At 42.2% G+C, this 18,802-nt stretch overlaps 1 protein-coding gene across 1 annotated transcript in view; it reads left to right on the top strand.

The window, feature by feature from the left end:
• Positions 1-232: 232 nt before the first annotated feature.
• LOC310866965 (contactin-associated protein-like 5) overlaps positions 233-18,802 on the top strand; it is a gene marked incomplete at both ends in the record, with an annotated part of 102,429 nt that continues 83,859 nt past the window's right edge. The window contains 3 exons of the mRNA XM_083776759.1: positions 233-317; positions 13,882-13,989; positions 16,291-16,484. Coding sequence (XP_083632885.1) covers positions 233-317; positions 13,882-13,989; positions 16,291-16,484 — 387 coding nt within the window. The remainder of the gene's footprint in view (positions 318-13,881; positions 13,990-16,290; positions 16,485-18,802) is intronic.

Here is an 18,802-nt window from a genome sequence, read left to right as displayed (position 1 = left end):
GAGTGCAGTGCATCTTTAGGGTGCGCGTCAGTGAGTGAGCGTTGACGTGGGAGCGGTTTAGCTCCTTCACACCGGGCACGCAGAGAAGTGCAAGGTTCCCCCCTCCCACCCCACCCACTCACTCCCGCCCCACACATCCATGTTGAAGAAGATAGGCGAGGAGGAGAGCTCGTTGGTGAGATTTATCCTGGGATGACAGACGGATATTAACACCAAGATGGATTTGCGAAAAATGACTCCGCTGAATATCATTAGCCTGTGTGTTCTTCTTCTGACTCTGAGCGCCATCGGCGCGGCGTCTGCCGCCAGCAGCCACTGTGAGTAGAATACAGTAGCCTACAGCCTACAAAACACAGCAGCCCACTTAGAAGTTCCACTGTGCAGTGCGTGAGACTGCACACGGGCGAAGAAAAAGCACATTGCGTCTCATAACGCTGATGCAAGTTATGTCACGTGCATTTATTTGATTTAAATTGCGTAAATTATGTTTATAACTTTATATATATTTGTTTTAAATCAACATTTTTCACATGCATGCAGTGCAGTGCATCGGCAACATTGTCTTTCTGGCGGAGTCGGAGATCTACACACAGCTGGCTACATGCCTAATTAATTAGAAATGCACGAAAGCCAGGCTATAGTTATGTCTCCTCACCTCTTCCCATAAAACTGTATTGGCATAGTTGTATCGACATCCGTGGAACTTACATGATGACACACACACGTCACACACACACACACACACACACACACACACACACACACACACACACACACACACACACACACACACACACACTGCACACACACACCTCCAGCGTTGTTCCCCCCCAATCCCCATAACCTCAGAGTTAGATCAGTTACTGCGGAGTTGTCTTGGTTTTCTTGCTCAGAATGCAAGGAAGATGGAGGTCGACGGAAGGCTGGTTTATTTTTTATTTATTTTTAAGAAAAGGAAAAACGGCGTGCATGGGACGAACAGTTACAGCAGCGTTTGAGGCATGTCTATAGCAGACTATAGTATATAGACAAAACCTTTTCGGGATGCATAGCCAGATATCTAAGTATAACGCTGCATGTGTTGCTTCGGCTTTGACATAATGGGTATAATGGTATAGTTTAATAATTTGATTCATACCGTACTGTAGCCTACCTTGAAGCCAAGGTTCCCATCTTCCCCAAGCATATAGGTGCATTGGGAAAGCCATTGGGAAACAGACAGACAGGGGAGTACCACCGGTACACTAAGAATTAAGATAGACACAGACCCTGCAGGCCAAAAGGGGATGTGATGTGACACGGCACATATGCAGCACTGAGAAGGTTAATTACAAACGGTATGATTCAGGTTCATTTTAGTATCAATGTATCAAAACAAACATGAGAAAGAAATGCTAAATCTATACCTTTATTTTAACTGCACTGTCAGTAGAGGTCGTCTTTTCTCAACCCAGCAGAACAGTTAAAGGTACTCCATCTATAGCTACAGTTGTGTACAGTACATTATTAGGCCATTATACGTTTGATTCATTGCTCTGAACAAAACCCGGTTTTCATAATGATAAATAATGCCCTTGACTTGACGCATCCTGCAGGAAGTGACAATAATGCTGCTGTTTCCTTCTTGTTTGTGCAATGCTTTATTATTATTTGACAAGTCACTCACATAATTTTAATACTGTGAGCATATCCCATTAAACTTATAGCCTAGTTGGCTGGTCGATCCACTTGAACCCATCCATATTCTGGGGGGAACATTAGCCACAAAAAAACCCAGATAATATAGGCCTATATACTTAAGCCTCTGCAACGTGTTTTGAGCTTGTAAATCGGCTATTTTTGGAAAATAAAAAAGTTGCAACTGCAGACTGGAAGGTTTAAGTGGTTAAAAACAGATGACAATCAACATCATGAGAAGGCAATTACATAAGTGGTTCTGAAAGTGGGGTGCAGTAGTGGGGTTCCCAGCAAAAGTAGTTAATTTAGCGTCACAATCAGTTTAACCACTTTATCCATATATACAAGCTCACAGTGCATCACTTTGTGCAAGCTTGTATCTGCATATAAATTGCACCATTTACCATATAATAATAATAATAATAATGAAAATGTTTGTAAAAGTTTGAATAATTTAGAATTTTGTTTAAAATACATTTTCTCTTCTGGGGTGTCCCTCCATGCCCTATAACCTTTTCAGAAGGGGGTGGTCTGTGACCAAACACAAATCAATTTGGGGATCCTTGACACGAAAAAACTAAGTTTGCGAACCAACTGAATTACATCACTGGATCTTTTGGGGCTGAGGTTGGAGGATGCATGATGTTTTCTTTCCTCCGGGGGATGACCATGACACTGGGGTCTGATGGGGGCCGAGGAGGAGGCAGCTTATGCCGGTGATGTAAGACTGGCCCCGCTGAGCACAGTCAAACTGACAGCTGCATTACTCATTTATGACATTCTTGTGGTTCTCAAATGTATCCAGTGATCAAAATTGACATGCTTGCACTCGGATGAAATGGAAAGATGCTCCTGGAGGACAAGCAAACAACCGTTCTCATATTTACCTTTGAGAAACACAAGGAGGGGGGCATATGGATCCATCATGACCAGTTTTCGTGGCCCTTGTGTCAGGTGACACAGATAATGGCAGCCACATCCTCCTCCTGCTCTCTGCCGGTGCTATATGCCCCGGCGTGCAGTATAGTAGTCTTTCTTCTACAAAGACACAACAAGAGGTATTTTCTCTGCTTTGGTCCCCTGCCGGCGATCGGCTGATGTGTTTTTTTTGGTCTTCCAGCGAGCCTGCCATTGATGTCGTACAGTACATTAACATGCCCTTTAAGGGCCAAATGATTGACAGAGCCACAGCTATTCACAACAGCACTCTGAAACTGCAGGGGATTATAGGGCTCTCCATATATTTCAGCTGAATCGTATAATTTAAGGCCAAAGTGAAGTTACTTTTCTTCCTGCCAGGAGAGGAAAGTATGATTTCTTTCTTTCAAGCTTGCCTATGGTTATAAACAGCGGGGGCTTTCATTACCAGGGCAGACTCTGATATGACACTCTTCACCAGGGTTCTGTGGGTGGAATATTGCTCTACTTTTTAGTAGATTCTGCCGAGCATCCATCATTTATATCTTTTAATCTGTCTTGGGGGGTGGGGAGTGCAGAGGGGGGCCACGACACACAGAGTACGTTGTTTTATTTACTTAAATTTCCATGCAACACTATTAGCTCAGTGAGCAGATATTTCAGAGCAGATTATACCGGGTGAAGGCACTCAGCTTTGCATCAAAGTGGCTTCCTTCCACACCATCCACCACCACCCAGCATGCTTTTGTTCATCGCAGGTATGTGTGTGTGTGTGTGTGTGCGTGTGCGTGTGCGTGCGTGCACGCGTGGGGAGGGCACGCACGCGTGGGGAGGGGAGGGGGGGTTGGTTGTTGCGGTGATCACTCACATTCGCTCGGCTAATTAATGTAACTCTGTGGCTCTGAAGGAACTCCTACTGCTCTATATGTATATACTATAATATATTCATAAAGGCCTGATGAATTTATCAAAAGATAAATGAGGCAGAACACCGCAGCATGATGGTACTTGCGTGTTATTCACTCCCCCACCCTCAGTCCCCCTCCTCCCTATAGCCATACTGAACACTCACTTCTCCACAAAGATAAAACGCATGCAGTCAGACTAGATGTATGTGTAGGGTCCAATTACCTGGAGGCATTCTGCTCTCATAGACATCTTGCATGGCAGTGAGAGAGGAACTGCCATATCTGAGTATTGTCAAAGCTTGAAATTACTGTCATGAATGGGGGGAAAGGGGATTATCATTACATCAATGTAATGTAAATGTATGGTCATTTCAGTTACAGTATGGCTTATTTGTCTGGCATTGTGTCTCAGCAATGACATTATATAGCCGATCTACATGCTGACAATGCGTCACATCACAATGTCTTGTGAGCTTGCAGATCATCTATTTCTGCTATTGTTGTATGCCACCACTGTACAACAAAGTATAGTACATGCAGGATTACGTGGTTAATCAGACTAATCGATTTTGTTTATTTAAAAAAAAATATATATATATATATATATTCAAAAAATTCAAATGTATCGCTTCTCGTTTATCCAGTTATACATTGGTTAAATATCGGTTTCAATATAGTTTCAGTTTTATTGTCCAGCCCATACTGTACATGTACTAGATATAGGTGTCATATAGACACTTTTGCATTGGACAAAGAGTCTTTCTGGTGAGACTAGTCGTTGTTATCCAAGAAGGGCACCGGTCATGATGAGGGGACAGCCACAACCACAAATAAATCACAGCCAGCGCAGCACCAATAGTCATGCTGATTGCGATCGATTTTCTCTCTTTCTTGTTCCGGTCTCATTCAAGCAGATCACAACACGCTCCCAAAAGACTTCAATTACTGCAGCATTAATTGAATGAGTCACAGGTTCATCGCTCTCATGTTTGTTTGTTTTCTTAGTTTAGTTTTTTTTGCTTCCTTCTCATTCTTGAGTGCAGACAACAGATGTTTCAGTCACCCTCTCCTCTCTTGTCTTTGACATCTGGGAAGTGTGTTCCGCAACCTCTCCATAGCGATGGGGGGGGGGGGGGGGGGGGGGGGGGGGGGACCACAAGGGGTCCCAAGGTGTTGATTGCTTTAGAGTTATTTGATTGGACAAGCTGTGGCTGGCAAACCCCACTCGCTTAAGCGATGTGCTAATATAGTTTTGGGTGCCGAAACCCAGATGGCCCCCTAACATTTGTCACTTTGACAAAGGAAGAGATAAACTTTGAAATCACAGTTTCAGATCTCCCACGGTGCAACTATTCTGGGGTTAAAGACATATCTAATGCAGCCTCACATGCAGGCTCCCTGAATGATGGCTCTGTGATGGCTGATGTGAGAAATCCTCCCACTGCCAAACGCCTTGCCACTGAATGAATGATACACGGATATTACAAGTGACACCACAGAGATATTTATTCACGTTCACTGTCATCTTTTGTTGTTTCTTTGTTCTGTTTTGGCTGCTTGCAGTTCCCCAGGTGTTATGGATAGTGACGTTGCTAAATGCTTACAATGTAGCGAAATGTGATATCAGACTTCTGATGTTTGGAATACTACGGTAGGGAAGATGGAATGTTAATTACCTAATAGTTCTGTCAGAGGCTTCTATAATGCTGAACACACTTGTAATCATAAACAACAACACAGAGCTAGAGAAGGGAGAAAAAAAATATGATGGTTGGATACATGATATAAGGCTATTTAGAGCAATAATTTCTACTTGGTCTCTTGGGATAGAAAAAATCTATTTTGATGAATGTGGCGCCAGTGGAGGCCTCCCCATTTCCAATTGCATTGCTCACACACTAATGCTGTACCCATTCCGGATCTATTGAGTGCAATGAATATGCTTCAAATAGCAGTATAGTCCGTAAGTTTCATCCTCTATTTATTTCTGGTGTTTCTGGCAACGGGTTTTAACGGATTACACAAACACCCACTTTCTATTGACTGTGCCAATAAGACAAGACCAATATGCAGCAAGAGCTTGCATGTGTGTGATGAAAAACAGCAAGATAAATGTATTTTTTGTTTTCACACATTTGGTGCACAAAAATAGACAAATTGTGGAGGGAACATCCACCTCCACCAGACCTGTAATTGCGTAACGTGGCAATGTAATGCCATTTTCAAAGATCAATGTTTGTTCTCTCAAACATACCTTTGTTTGATTAAAGCAAATAGGCACACAGTGAAAATCCTTACAGGTACATTTTGTTCCATTCGTACGCTTCGGTTGAATTAACACTGGAGGATGTTTTTACTGTGTATTAGCAGCCTGGATGTACAGTAAATGACCAAAATGATTTACCATTCAACATTAGGTCTGGTCCTAGAGGACATTTAGTCCTCTTGCCAACACATCTATCACTCTTCTCTGTGCAGCTGCAGCAGCTCATTCAACCTGTTGCAACAATCCCAGACCAGTCATTATCTCCCGATAGAATGGAGGCCACCCACTAAAGATCTGTAGAGTTACTGTTTATTGTACTGCAGCCAGTAGTGGCTTTGACGCTGTATGTATTTAAATATGAGTGGCTCGCGTGACATTTTCCACGGACGGCCGAGGGGACGGCCATATCCAAGGCACCATCTGGGGCTGCTGGAATGCTGGAGCTTAATCTGTGATTTGCTGCCAATGGGATTCTTTCTCTTTCTCTCTCTGTCCTCCCAGTCTCATATTTAGAGGAGGCTAATCTGCTTCTAACCTCATGAGTTCTCTGTGGACAACACTGGCTTAATGACAGGTTCACCGCCAGGCTATCTCAGTGCTGTGAGACAAATACAGTAAGCTGGTAACAAAGAACATTTGAATACAAATTAGCTCTACAATCAAACCAAAATTGCGTTTCACCAAAACAGCACAACTGAAGGTGGAAACATTATTTTCTCGGCAGACGAATTGCCCGGAATGGGCTGCCAGTTGGTGCGAACAGACAGCATTCATTACACAACAGGGTACTGTGCATCGATTTCCCTGGTGATGACTCTGGACTGTAGGTCATTTGGTCATTTGCTTCGATAAATCACAGTTCTTATACCTGTAAGGGCATTTGTATTCTTTTAAAACTCCTGCCTATATAACCCTGTCAGCCAAAGAGCACTGAGTTGGCCCTGACAGCCAGATAATAACCCCTCAACCATTCACGTAAATTATTCCTACAGTAGTGTGTGAAGTGTCTGGTCATGACTGGAATTTAGATTTTCAACCAAATTATATCCATACCAAAAAGCTGCTGCCGTCGTGCAGAAACCTCATATCTGCATATTTTCATAAATGAATGCCTTACTTCATCATACAATAATGTCACGCAAAGGTCAATCTGCAACCTCCACAATAATGTTGTGGGCTTGTAGATAGTTTATTTTCATTTTAACACAGTTTCCATCCGACAGAGACAATATATTTAATGTATGGGGGCGAAGCATGCTTTTGGTGTAACGGGAGATTAACTTGATGTTTCTCAGTTACTGCTCTTTGGTTTCGTTGGACAGCATGGACTGTAGCGAATAAATCTGGCCTCTCAGTTGGATGCCGGACGCTGAGTCTCTGGGCTGTGTTTATCCAGTCCCCTCTATTGGAGGTCTTGTTGGAAATGAAGTGCTACAGTAGCCAGGCAGTGTTTCTCAATCACTTGTATTGACCTGAACTTCCTCGAATTCAGCCTGCGTCTGGGACTAATTGTCAACCGATACCATAGCGCGACTTGAGGTACCGCCACATTGTCAGAGCAGCTGGCCCAGCCCTATAGTCTATTAATCCATGCTAGGTATCGTATGAGGGCCTTGTCAATACCACCTGGAGGTCTGGAGCCATCCTGTTACTGCACAGTATCATTGCACACCCTATGATATTGTTGACACTAGAGCCCGACCGATGCCAGTTGTTTAGGAGTCCCAGAGACCACAGATTACCGACGTTTTGACTCATATTTTGTCAAAAGACTGTGGTCTAATCTATTTGAAAAACGTACATTTGATCAAAGTTAAATATGTCCTATAACTGAAATGTATTTTATTTAACCACTTAATTCAGAATGTTTCTAAATGAGCCATGTGTGGACAATTGGATTGTATGACACTAGATTTCACGGGCGGCTCAACTCTACTTTGCGTTGCGGCAGCAATGTGAAGAAGGAAATTGCGGGATTTGACGGCCTCCACTTCATGTTTCAGCAGCTGTGTTTTTAAACCCATTATTGTGCCCTTCACATGTAGTAGCGGATAGGGTAAATAGTTTGTGTACTGTAGTGAGGCTCACAATAGGAGCGTCCCCCCGCCTCATAGTCTCTGACTGTCGGACACAGCGGAGAGAAAAAGGAAGGGTTGGATAAAGTGTTTGTTCAGTGAAGACGTGCTGGTCTTCGGGGTGCGCACGAAGATCCGACACACCAAAGGTCCGAAGCGCGGGGACATGCGATGCGATGCGAAAATGCGATGGTCCGACATGTGCTGCTCCCGTGCTTGCGGTTATGGTTAGGTTAATGATTGAGGTTTCGGATCAATAGTATGTCGGAACTAAAGAATGTACCCCTGGTCTTCGCCGTGTCTTAGGAAAGCACAGTAGTGTCAGAGATTTCTTACCTGTGCCGGCGACAATCACAAATGATGCATTTATATAGCGCCTTTATCCAAGGCTCTTTACATAGATTATGCATTACATTCACCCATTCACACACACATTCATACACCGATGGCGGCGGAAACCATGCAAGGCACCAACCAGCACATCAGGAGTAATTAGGGGTTCAGTGTCTTGCTCAAGAACATTTCAACACAAACTCTGGGGGAGCCCGGGTTCGAACTGGTAACCTTGTGGTTGCCATCCATCCACTCTACCCCTGAGCCACCGCCGCCCTTAGCCCTCTAACACCCGCATTCATTTCTACTTTCAAAAAATAGATTTCAACCTTACTACTAATTTGTACTACTAGGACTAAGACTAAAGAAAGAAAAAAGAAAAGTAAAATAAAAAAATAAAGTTTGATGAAATTTATAATAATTATATAATAATTATATAAATTAATAATTTACATTTGGGGGATATCTTTCACAATAATGAATAAAACATGTTCTAGACATTCTAATGATCACAAAAAACATGTATTACAATTATTGTACCTACTTTTATTAGGGTAAAGGTCAAAAGTCTTAGGTTAATAAAAAAAAAAATCTAAATCGCACAGAGTCCAGACATTTTTAATTTGTGTGAATTTCAGCCTCTGTGGGGGGTAATTATATGCAAATATCATGACCAATGGCATTGAAATGGCATTGCAATGAACATCACTGATGACGTTTAGGTGAAAAAAGAACAGAAAAAAAAGAAAAAATTGTAATTAATTAAAATAAAATTGTTGCTAAAAAGCAACGCTGGGTCTTAGAGGGTTAGACGGAAAACCAAACTATCCCACACTGTGACTGCACACATGTGACATTCTGTTTGGGACTTGCGCACTGTACTCTTTTGTTTGTACTCTGTGTGATTCCACACCGTTAACACAGAGGGTGTTAACGCTTCCGAAAGCTTTAACACCACTTCTTGGTTGTAATATACTGATTAATAAAGTAGTATGATGTTTCTTTGTTAAATTAAGTGTTAAATAGCTCTATTTACAGTATTCTGATAGTATAATCATTGTTAGAGTGTTTGTTCAGTAACAGGGGTCTCCATGTCTCTCTGGCTCTTTATTAAACAGAAACTTTATTTTCAGGTTGGAATACCAATTTGATCAAATCAGGAGAGAGATTGGATTGGGGCGGCAGTGGTTCACAAGTAGGTAGAGTTGGCTCTCACGTTAGTGACAAAGTGTAGTTGAGCAAGACACTGAACCCCAAATTGCTTCCTTGGTGCCTTGCATGGTTTCCTCCGCTGTCTGTGTGAATGTGTGCGTGGATGGGTAGATGTAATGCACTTTTGATGAAGGCGCTATATAAATGCACCATTTACCATTTAACTCACCACAGGAAAAAAAAGCTAAATTAGAAGTGATGAAACAAATAAATTAGCAATTTTTTTTTAAAATGGAACTAGAGCTGATAAACGATGTGGGGTTTCTCTCCTCATTGGATGAAATTTGCAACCCAGTGCACTTGAAAATCTATCTTCTGTTTACTAACGAGCTGGAAATACTGAGAGACCCCTGCTGTCAAAATATACCAATGATTGCTATTTTCTATTAACTTTTTTAGCAATAACTATAATAATTTTTGTTTTAACCATTTTTCCAGTTTTAACCAATTTTCGCTGCATTCTCAGAGTCAATATTAGAGAGGAGAACCAAGCATTTATTTATCCTTATATCTAGTGAGCCTTGTTTATTTGATTTAGGCTTCATAAACAGCTCTGGATCTCAAACACTCAGCTCCGTCTTCAGGTGCGCTGGGGCCCCTTTCAACAAGAACAAAAAATATCTGTCCCGCAGCGTGCACAAAAGGCAGTTTGTAGGGATAATTGAGGCATTTGTTTTGTGCACTCGGATTAGGGTATAAGCTTGCTAATGAGTGGAGAAGCTGCCAATCGTGAAATACCATGGTTATGTAACTCAAATAAGGAACGTATGGTTAGCATTCATAATTCTTAACAGCCCTTGTTAAGGTGCACTAACTGTTCCCAAAGGTTGTTTTCACAGTGATATTGTCTTATCGTTGAATTACTTCAAAGTGAAGTGAAGCCACATGGAAGTCCTTGATAGGACATTTATATATACCGCATCTCCCTCAACTGAGTTCCACACACCCAATGCCTTTAATTTGAAGTCCTCTAGTAGTCTAGTATAATGCATGCATGCTTTGACATGACGATGTTCTTCACGGAGCACATTATTAATTGATGTACTTATGGGCCAAAGTGGAGATTGAGTGCTCACACTCCAAATCTAAATGTGTTTGCAGTCATCCATCTTGTCAAGCATCAGTGCACGTTGGCGCTCCTTGGGGACGGGGCGAAGGGGAGTGGTGGCATCTATTATTTTTATCCCAAACACAATCACTGATAACCTCTGGTGGTGTGATGCCAGCCTGGGATGCGTCAACAGGACTCATCCGTTGCATTTTCACACTGCAGAACTATAAGGTGTTAAAAACATGAGAAACATCATCTTGGGACACTGAATTCACTGATATCTTGTTTCCACACCTGTCTTTCCGCTTTCCTTACATAACAATTTATGTGTTTTTTAAGGGAATGCAAATGACAGCCTTAATGCTTGTTTCGTGTGTCTGCATGACTCCATGCACATACCGCATAATACTGTACATACATGTGTCCTCATGAGTGCTTGAGCTTGACGGGCACACACATTACTATAATATCGGAGCCGCACACTTTGCATAGAGAGTGCACAGTGGCACCATTGCATTCATAGCTTCAGAGGATTTTCAATTATCCCACAGGCCAGGGGAGGCAACGTGCAGAGAGCAGCGCAGCTTTAGCAGGCAAATCATTCTCCATCCGTAAGTCTTCCTGATTGACAGGCGGGCATTTGGCTCGCCATCGAGCAGGAGGATGAAGGCTGTAAACAACAACACTGTTTATAAGATGCACAATTTTGCACACAAGGAGAAATTGTCTTTGCATTCACAAGGCACTGAAGGCAGTAGAGTTATAGCCTACATGTCAGACCCTGGGAACATGTATTGCGTCATAAAAATGTTATAGGTTTGTTTTTCCAACCCTCTTTCCTGGCCATCAAAGTCTCGTTTGACACATGTATTGGTGTAAAATCTCAAAGGGAATGAAAATAGATATTGGCCAGACAAGGCTTTTGGGGTGTTTTACAAGGGTGAAGGACTATGACCTGACATTTATGTGATGGCTATAGCTGCAGCCTCCTTTGGGAGCTGGCTGTACCAATCAAAGGCGTAGAGTCTCATCCAAGAAAGTGTAAGATCTTAAGTGAGCCCACTGTTTGTGCAAGATATGAGAGATGCACAGATAAAAGCAGAAATGGAAGTTAAGGAACGAACGAGTGAAGAAGTCGTTGGGGGAATACTAAAAAAACTCTGGTTGGATTGTATGGCAATACGACAGATGTGTTATGCTTGTTTAATAGCAATAGCTAAAAGTTATGCGGTACAGTACATAATTCACTGATAAGTAAGCATGCCAGTGTCTGCCTTTTTTTCTCCCAGTGATGAGCATCTGTGACTGCGCTGCCGCTTAGCCATAATTTGGACCTTGAAAAAAACAGCTTGATCCATTTTAGTCACACTTCAAATCGGCATTAGAAAAAAAGCTCCTGGCAAACGATCTGAGAGTAGTCGAATCGGGTCAGCCTGAAATTCGGAGGGAGGCCCTTAAAGACCCGTGCACAGTACAGTAAACAAGCTTACACTGTCATCTTCCAGCCTCGTCTGCTGTTTAGTAGATGAACGGCCAATCTTCACTGCAGATGTGCCCAGAATAACTCGGACTTTGGGAGTGGATTCCGTCCAAGTCAAAAATGCCCGCCTCTTGCACTGAGAGGAATGGAGTTGCACACTCATGGACAAGGTAGTGGGATAATTGTAATCAAGCCAGTGCCAGGTTTCATTATGTACCCGAGAAGCACATGCTTCAGAGAGGCTCCTCTGTTCACCGCAGCCCAGCCAGCTGGGGAGAGTTGTTGTGCACACTGGTGGAAGTCAGGCGAGGATGCACTCAAACACTCAAACTCACTGCTCAGTGCTTCGCATGGTGGTGGACAGTAATGAAGTACATGATTTACTTGACTACTGCACATGTTTTGATTAGGCTATCTGTGCTTTATTTGAGGTTTTTTTTGCATTGGATGCTTGCATATCTGCATATTTCATTCTTCTTTCAATCTTTTAAATGTATTTGAATGTAATTTCAGTACAGCAATAGTAGTTGAGTTGGACTTTTGAATATAAGAGCACATTTTTTAAAACAAGCAGGCCATGTCAACTAGTACAAGTACATCTTCAAGTACACATTTGAGAGAGCAGCTTTCACTTTAGTTGTAGTTGAGTAACATTTGACCAGGAGTATCTATACTTGACTCAATTTACTGCAGGGTTGAGTGCCTAGTGCTCTTTAATGTACCTCCTAATGTATAGGCAGGGCTGAATCAGTGCCAGATGAGACTGGCAGGTTTACATCACTGGCCTGGTAATCTCCTCCTGCATGCTGGAACTACTCTAATCTCACACGCCTGGATTATAAAAAACACACACTTGCATATATTCACGTACAGAAGTGCATGCACGCAGGCATGCACACAGACACACAGACACATATAGTTACTGTCTATAGAAACCTTGTAATCTCCATATTTCAACTCGTAAAGGTTTTCTTTGCCCTACTTTATAATATCCTAACTACAGTGTAACAATTTTTGTTTTTGCTATATTGGAAAGGCAATGAACCTGAAAGGGAAAGTGTGTTTGTGTTTACATAATTATTGAACCAATGAAAAGTATTAACAAGAGCTTGTGAGTGACTAAATAACGTTTGAACCATTTGAACTGCATGTGTTTTGTCAATTTCCTGTCAAGGAAATAACAGTTTTGAATATACAAGGTTTCTGCCCGACAGCGACGATATAAATACACACGTGTGCACACAGGCACACACACACACACACACACACACACACACACACACACACACACACACACACACACACACACACACACACACACACACACACACACACACACACACACACACACACACACACACACACACACACACAGAGAGAAGGAACTGCAGGTCCTTCTGTCCTCCTTTTGAGGGTCACTGCCTGAGTTAATGGACTGTTGCAGAGATTTGTGATGTGGATAAGTGAGGGAGCACCACCAGCTATTTTCACAATACCTGCTTTAAAACTCTGTGGCGCGGTTCAGCGCAGCACTTTTAGGCAAAGATGTATTTTCAGGCAAAGCATTCCACGGACTTGAAGGGTGCATTTTTCTATCATTTGTTTTCTCCGGCCCAACGAGTGCATGTTTGACACCCGGTGCAACCCCATCCATCAGCGTCTATAGGAGGAATGTATTTCACATCAGTCTCTGGGTTGGCATGACACACGGGGGGCACTCACACGTACAGATCGCATTAACAACTGTAATGAGTTAGCGTAATAATCTGTCTGCCTGCCTGTCTGTTAGTTATATATTAATTTTCTATAGCTACACCACTTTTGGCCCAGCAGCCTGCTTTGTGTATGTTGTTTAAATGTGCTTTTATAAAAAGCTAAATACATGTTTGATGGAGTCTCTCATGCTCTTGCATCATTCTGCACTCTGAATACTCACATTTAGATGTTTTTGTTTTATACAGACTGCAACGGTCCTCTTGTACCTGCGCTGCCCCAAACCTCCTTCCAGAGCTCCTCTCAATCCTCTGTCCGCAATGCTCCTTACTACGCCAAACTCAACAGGAGAGATGGTAAGTACTGTAGTATACTTACTTACTTAGCAAGTTACCGGTACTTAGTCCTCTTGCACTTCAGGGCCAACCATAGCCACCAGGTCTCTCCATCTGGGTTCTGTCGTCATGGGCAAGGCGTTGAGCTTGTGCCAGAGTCACGTTACATGCTTTAAGGTTCTGATGGTGATGGTGAGTGTTTCTCAGGCAGGCCAGACAGGAGTAATGATATAATAGCCAGATTCCTCCATGATGTGATCATTACTTGGCTTGACTTGTCACTTGACCCTGTATTAGAAGTAGTTGTTAGAACTCGTCAGGATGCAGCGCTTTTTCAGCTTGTGGATCTACCTATTTTCAATAATCGCTCACTAATAGTAATCGAGGCAAAAGTTGGAAATAATGGTAACATTGATTTGAAGTCATTAAATCGGCCAGCCCTATTAGACACACATGCCTGAAGACGAAAAGGTGATTGCGGGGAAAAAGGTAAACATTAGTCTAACATGAGACAAAGAAAACAGTCCGGAATGACCTCACATTCTTTTTAGCCATGGCCATAACATAACGCTTGTAGCAAACGGTACAATCCCCCTCTCTGTGACGGAGACTCCAGGTTTGATATTCTGCTCTCATCTCTCTCCCATGGTGTTGTTTCCCCCATGCACTCCACAGCTAACTGAGTGATGAACCTTTCTGCCAGAGCTGACCTGTTTCTTCTGCTTGATAGCTGCATGTGTGCGTGCGTGTGTGTGTGCGTGCGTGGGTGCGTGTGTGTGTGTGTCTACCTGTATTACTAATATTGTGATGACCAAAATGTCCCCACAAGAGTAGTAGAATTTGGGAAGCAGAACACTAGGTGCTTTTCCATTAAGCCTTTGTTTGCCAAAATCGGAAGCGTATGTTCATTAAGTCGAAAAAGAAAAGTGCATTGTCGGTCGTTTCCATCCACTGATATAATGCGACTCATATGGGAGATATAAAATAAGTTCATGAAATAATGAACATTTATGCCTATTTATGCCACGATCACGCAATTCACACCATTGATTGATGCGCTTTGTGCGTGCTCTCTCGGCTAACAGTTTAACGGACGTTTATAAATCGATTGATTAATTGCAGCTGCAAAACAGTTGTGTGACTGTTTTTTAATTTGGTTTTCCAACTGTTCAAAAGCGATATATTCAATGCTTTCTAATTTAAAGAACTTTTGCGCAAGTGTTTCCATACCCCATTTGAGCATTTCACTTTTTCGAAATAGCCCAAAAGTCCACCCCCTGCAAATGCAAAAGTGTTTTTGCGGGGAAAAAAAGAAGACATTTTGAGGTGTTTCCATTCAGGATTTTATTCGCAAGAGAAAAAAAAAACACGGCTTTATGGAAACATGCTTATTGTGATGATGAGTATCATTTCCCTGGTCCACAGTCTCCATACAAGGGAAACGTTGGTTTTATAGAATTTGGCATTTAGAGGTCAGGTTTAGGTATTAGTGTTGGATTTGAGTTGTGTGCCAGTAACATGCACCGAAAATAGCTGATCTACAAGCTCACTGTAGATCGGCTATTTCTGGCTCTAGGCTTATAGGGTGGAAAAAATTATTCTCAAAATGGCATTCATAAAATTGATTGAGCGATGATGCTGAAATACTAGTAATAAAGGGGTAGGGTTATATAAGTATTTTACTTCTCCCTACTCCTTTTCGAACAATTTTGTCTACAACTAATTGTACATAGTGCCGTCACATTGCATACAGTGCAGTGCACCCCTCGCCCGTTGTTGAGGGCTGTGTGTTACACCCGGCATGCATAATACCGGTAGCAGAAGAAATATGGCCAGTGCATCTTGAGTTGCTGCACTGACGGACTGTTTTGTTTTGTTTTGTTTGCTTTTTGGTGGTGGTGGTAGTGGTGGTGCGGGGGGGGAGGTTGTTCTTCACATACCTGACTTTTGTTTTTGCCAAAGGATAGTTAGACATTCCACACACAAAAAAATCCACCATAAATACAGACACACACACGCGCATCCTTCTCCTTCACCTCAGCCAGTGCACTTTCCTCTATATACAAACAGAGCAGAATATCACAGACTATTCCCAACGCAGGCGTCAATGCAGGAGTTCATCATCTCCTTGCAAAGCTACCCCCCCCCCCATAGCTGGAGCAAGGCTGTGCATAAACCACAACAATACACCGTTCATCGACTGAATGCTAAAAAGGATCTCTTTCTCTCTTATCTGTTTCTCTTTCTCTCTTTCTCCCTCTCTCCCTCTCTCTCTCTCTCTCTCTCTCTCCCTCTCTCCCTCTCTCGCTCTCCTTTCTCTAGGAGCGGGCGGCTGGTCTCCCCTGGTCACAGACACTCAGCCCTGGCTGCAGCTGGACCTCGGGGACAGGTTGGAGGTGACGGCTGTGGCCACACAGGGGCGCTACGACAGCTCGGACTGGGTCAGCAGCTTCCTGCTGCTCTACAGTGATACGGGCCGGGCCTGGAAACAACACCGGCAGGAGGACGGAGTAGGGGTGAGTCTCTCTCAACATGGATGATGTCTTGATTTGATGTGTTTTCAACTGTCAGATGGTTAGTTCTATGATTCTATTTAAACATTATAGAATATCCAAAGGACATTTTAAGTATTCAATTATCATTATATTATGTAGGCTACAATGCATACTGTAACAGTTACAGTAGGCATTGTAGCCTACATAATATAATGATAATTTCCACAAACAATGATATGTTAGTTACAGTGTAACTAACATATCATTGTTTGGGGAAATTCGGGCTACCGTAGGCTTATTGGCTAAATGTAGTGTGCTACAACTAGCACTAGGTTACTGTATATGACATGTGAGAACTTTGGTTACATTGTTCTATACATACATGGTGTGAGATTTTATCAAAGACAAGGCGGCAATCCGAGCACTCAAAAAGTTAAAAATTAGGAGAGGGTGGATAAAATTAAACTTTATTTATAAAAGTTAAAAGAAGCCAAGCCATCTATTTTATCCACCCTCTCCTCATTTTTCATTTATAACTTTTTGAGTGCTCAGATTGCCGCCTTGTATTTAGTATTCCAGTCCCACTGATCTTTGAAGCAGCAGCCTACTTTTCTTTATTACTTTTAGCACCTGGTTAATTTTATTTTGTCGCTGGCCAATACTTTGTATTTAGCGATACAGTTCCCCACTGAAAGAATCCCATCAATAATAGTTGGTGTCGCTTGCCCGAAAATAATAGATTTTCAAGCCAACAACGTATTGTACTATGGCTATGGAATATAATTTAGGCAATTAGTCTCTCCCATAGTCTGGCCTGCTGTCTGATGTGCTGATGTACAGTAGCTCTGAAGATGTTTTTAGGTTTCTTCGTGAATATGCTTAAGAGTGTATCAAAAGATAGCTGCAAGGGAGAGAGCTCTATCAGTTTGGAGATTTTAAGTGGATGTGTCTGTCTGTGGGTTTAATACATATTTAACCAATGTAAAAGCATTAACAAGAGCTTTTGACTAAATAACTACATCCATTGAAGTAAGTGTTATCGTTTTCCATTTCCTGAAAAGAAAGTTTTGGACCTACTACAGTACAAGCTTTCCACCAGAGAGCAATGGCACATCATTCTGTACAACCTAGTTATTTCACACAACGAGCACATGACTGGGTCAATTTACGTCTCAAAACATAGCACACACTATTTTGTCACGTGCCATTCATTCTTTATCACACACAGTTACATCAACCTATTGTTATCGGAATGTTTAAATAAGTGGAAAAACAACAACAATCTCTAATGTAGAAGCATTCGAGGTTAAAATTGGTACAAGGCAGTGTTGCCGGCTTAATCCTCATATTCAACGGAGATGTTCTGGGTCTGTGTTGCGAGTCTTGCGACTTGTGTAGCTCTGTTTCCTTCAGCGGGTTTCTTTTTAATTAAAAGTACATGCAGATTTGAGGTTGAACGGCGTGTCCACCACTCCACAATCGCTCTTTTGCATTATTTACTCCACAGATCTACCTCCACAGATCTTTGACAATGCATTATTTACAGTACAATGAACTGTGATAAGATAGGACAAAATCAAACACATAGAATAATGTGTCCCAGAACAATTTAACATTGAAGGATAATAATCTTGGAGTGACTGAACCTAGATTCCAACGACCCTCAATAACTATAAATCGATACCCAACCCAATATACAGTATCAGTAGTCTATACACTAGTATTACAATTACATTAGTATGATCACATAATTGTAAAGCCTCTTTTCTCTTTGAGAATCATTTTGAACGGTCCTACAAGTACTGTATTTGATTAGTTTGTTTTTTTGCAGTCACATTGATTTCCGCAATTTCCGTTATCTGCTTCTCCCCCGATTCCCAAAGGATAGGAGAAGGAAATGAAGGTATCTGTATAGTATTGCAGCCTTGGTGGAGAGGCCTGTTTGTATTCAAGGTAAACTCTAGGTCGTGCTGAAACATGGCCGAGGGCTCTTACCCTTTGTGTACAGTTCACAGAGAGAGAGAGAGAGAGAGAGAGAGAGAGAGAAGGAGAGAGAGAGAGAGGAGAGATGAGAGAGAGAGAGAGAGAGAGAGAGAGAGAGAGGAGAGAGAGAGTGAGAGAGAGAGGAGAGAGAGAGAGAGAGAGAGGAGAGAGAGAGAGAGAGAGAGAAGAGAGAGAGAGAGAAGAGAGAGAGAGAGAGAGAGGAAGAGAGAGAGAGAGAGAGAGAGAGAGAGAGAGAGAGAGAGAGAGAGAGAGAGAGAGAGAGAGATAGTGAAAGAGACATACAGGGATACGACAAGGAATTTAAATAAGTACTTAAAATAAATGTCATAAATTTA

This window comes from Protomyctophum parallelum (genome assembly GCF_964188405.1).
Source record: "Protomyctophum parallelum genome assembly, chromosome: 11".
Lineage (NCBI taxonomy): Eukaryota > Metazoa > Chordata > Actinopteri > Myctophiformes > Myctophidae > Protomyctophum > Protomyctophum parallelum.
This window is presented reverse-complemented; position numbering and strand designations above follow the sequence as displayed.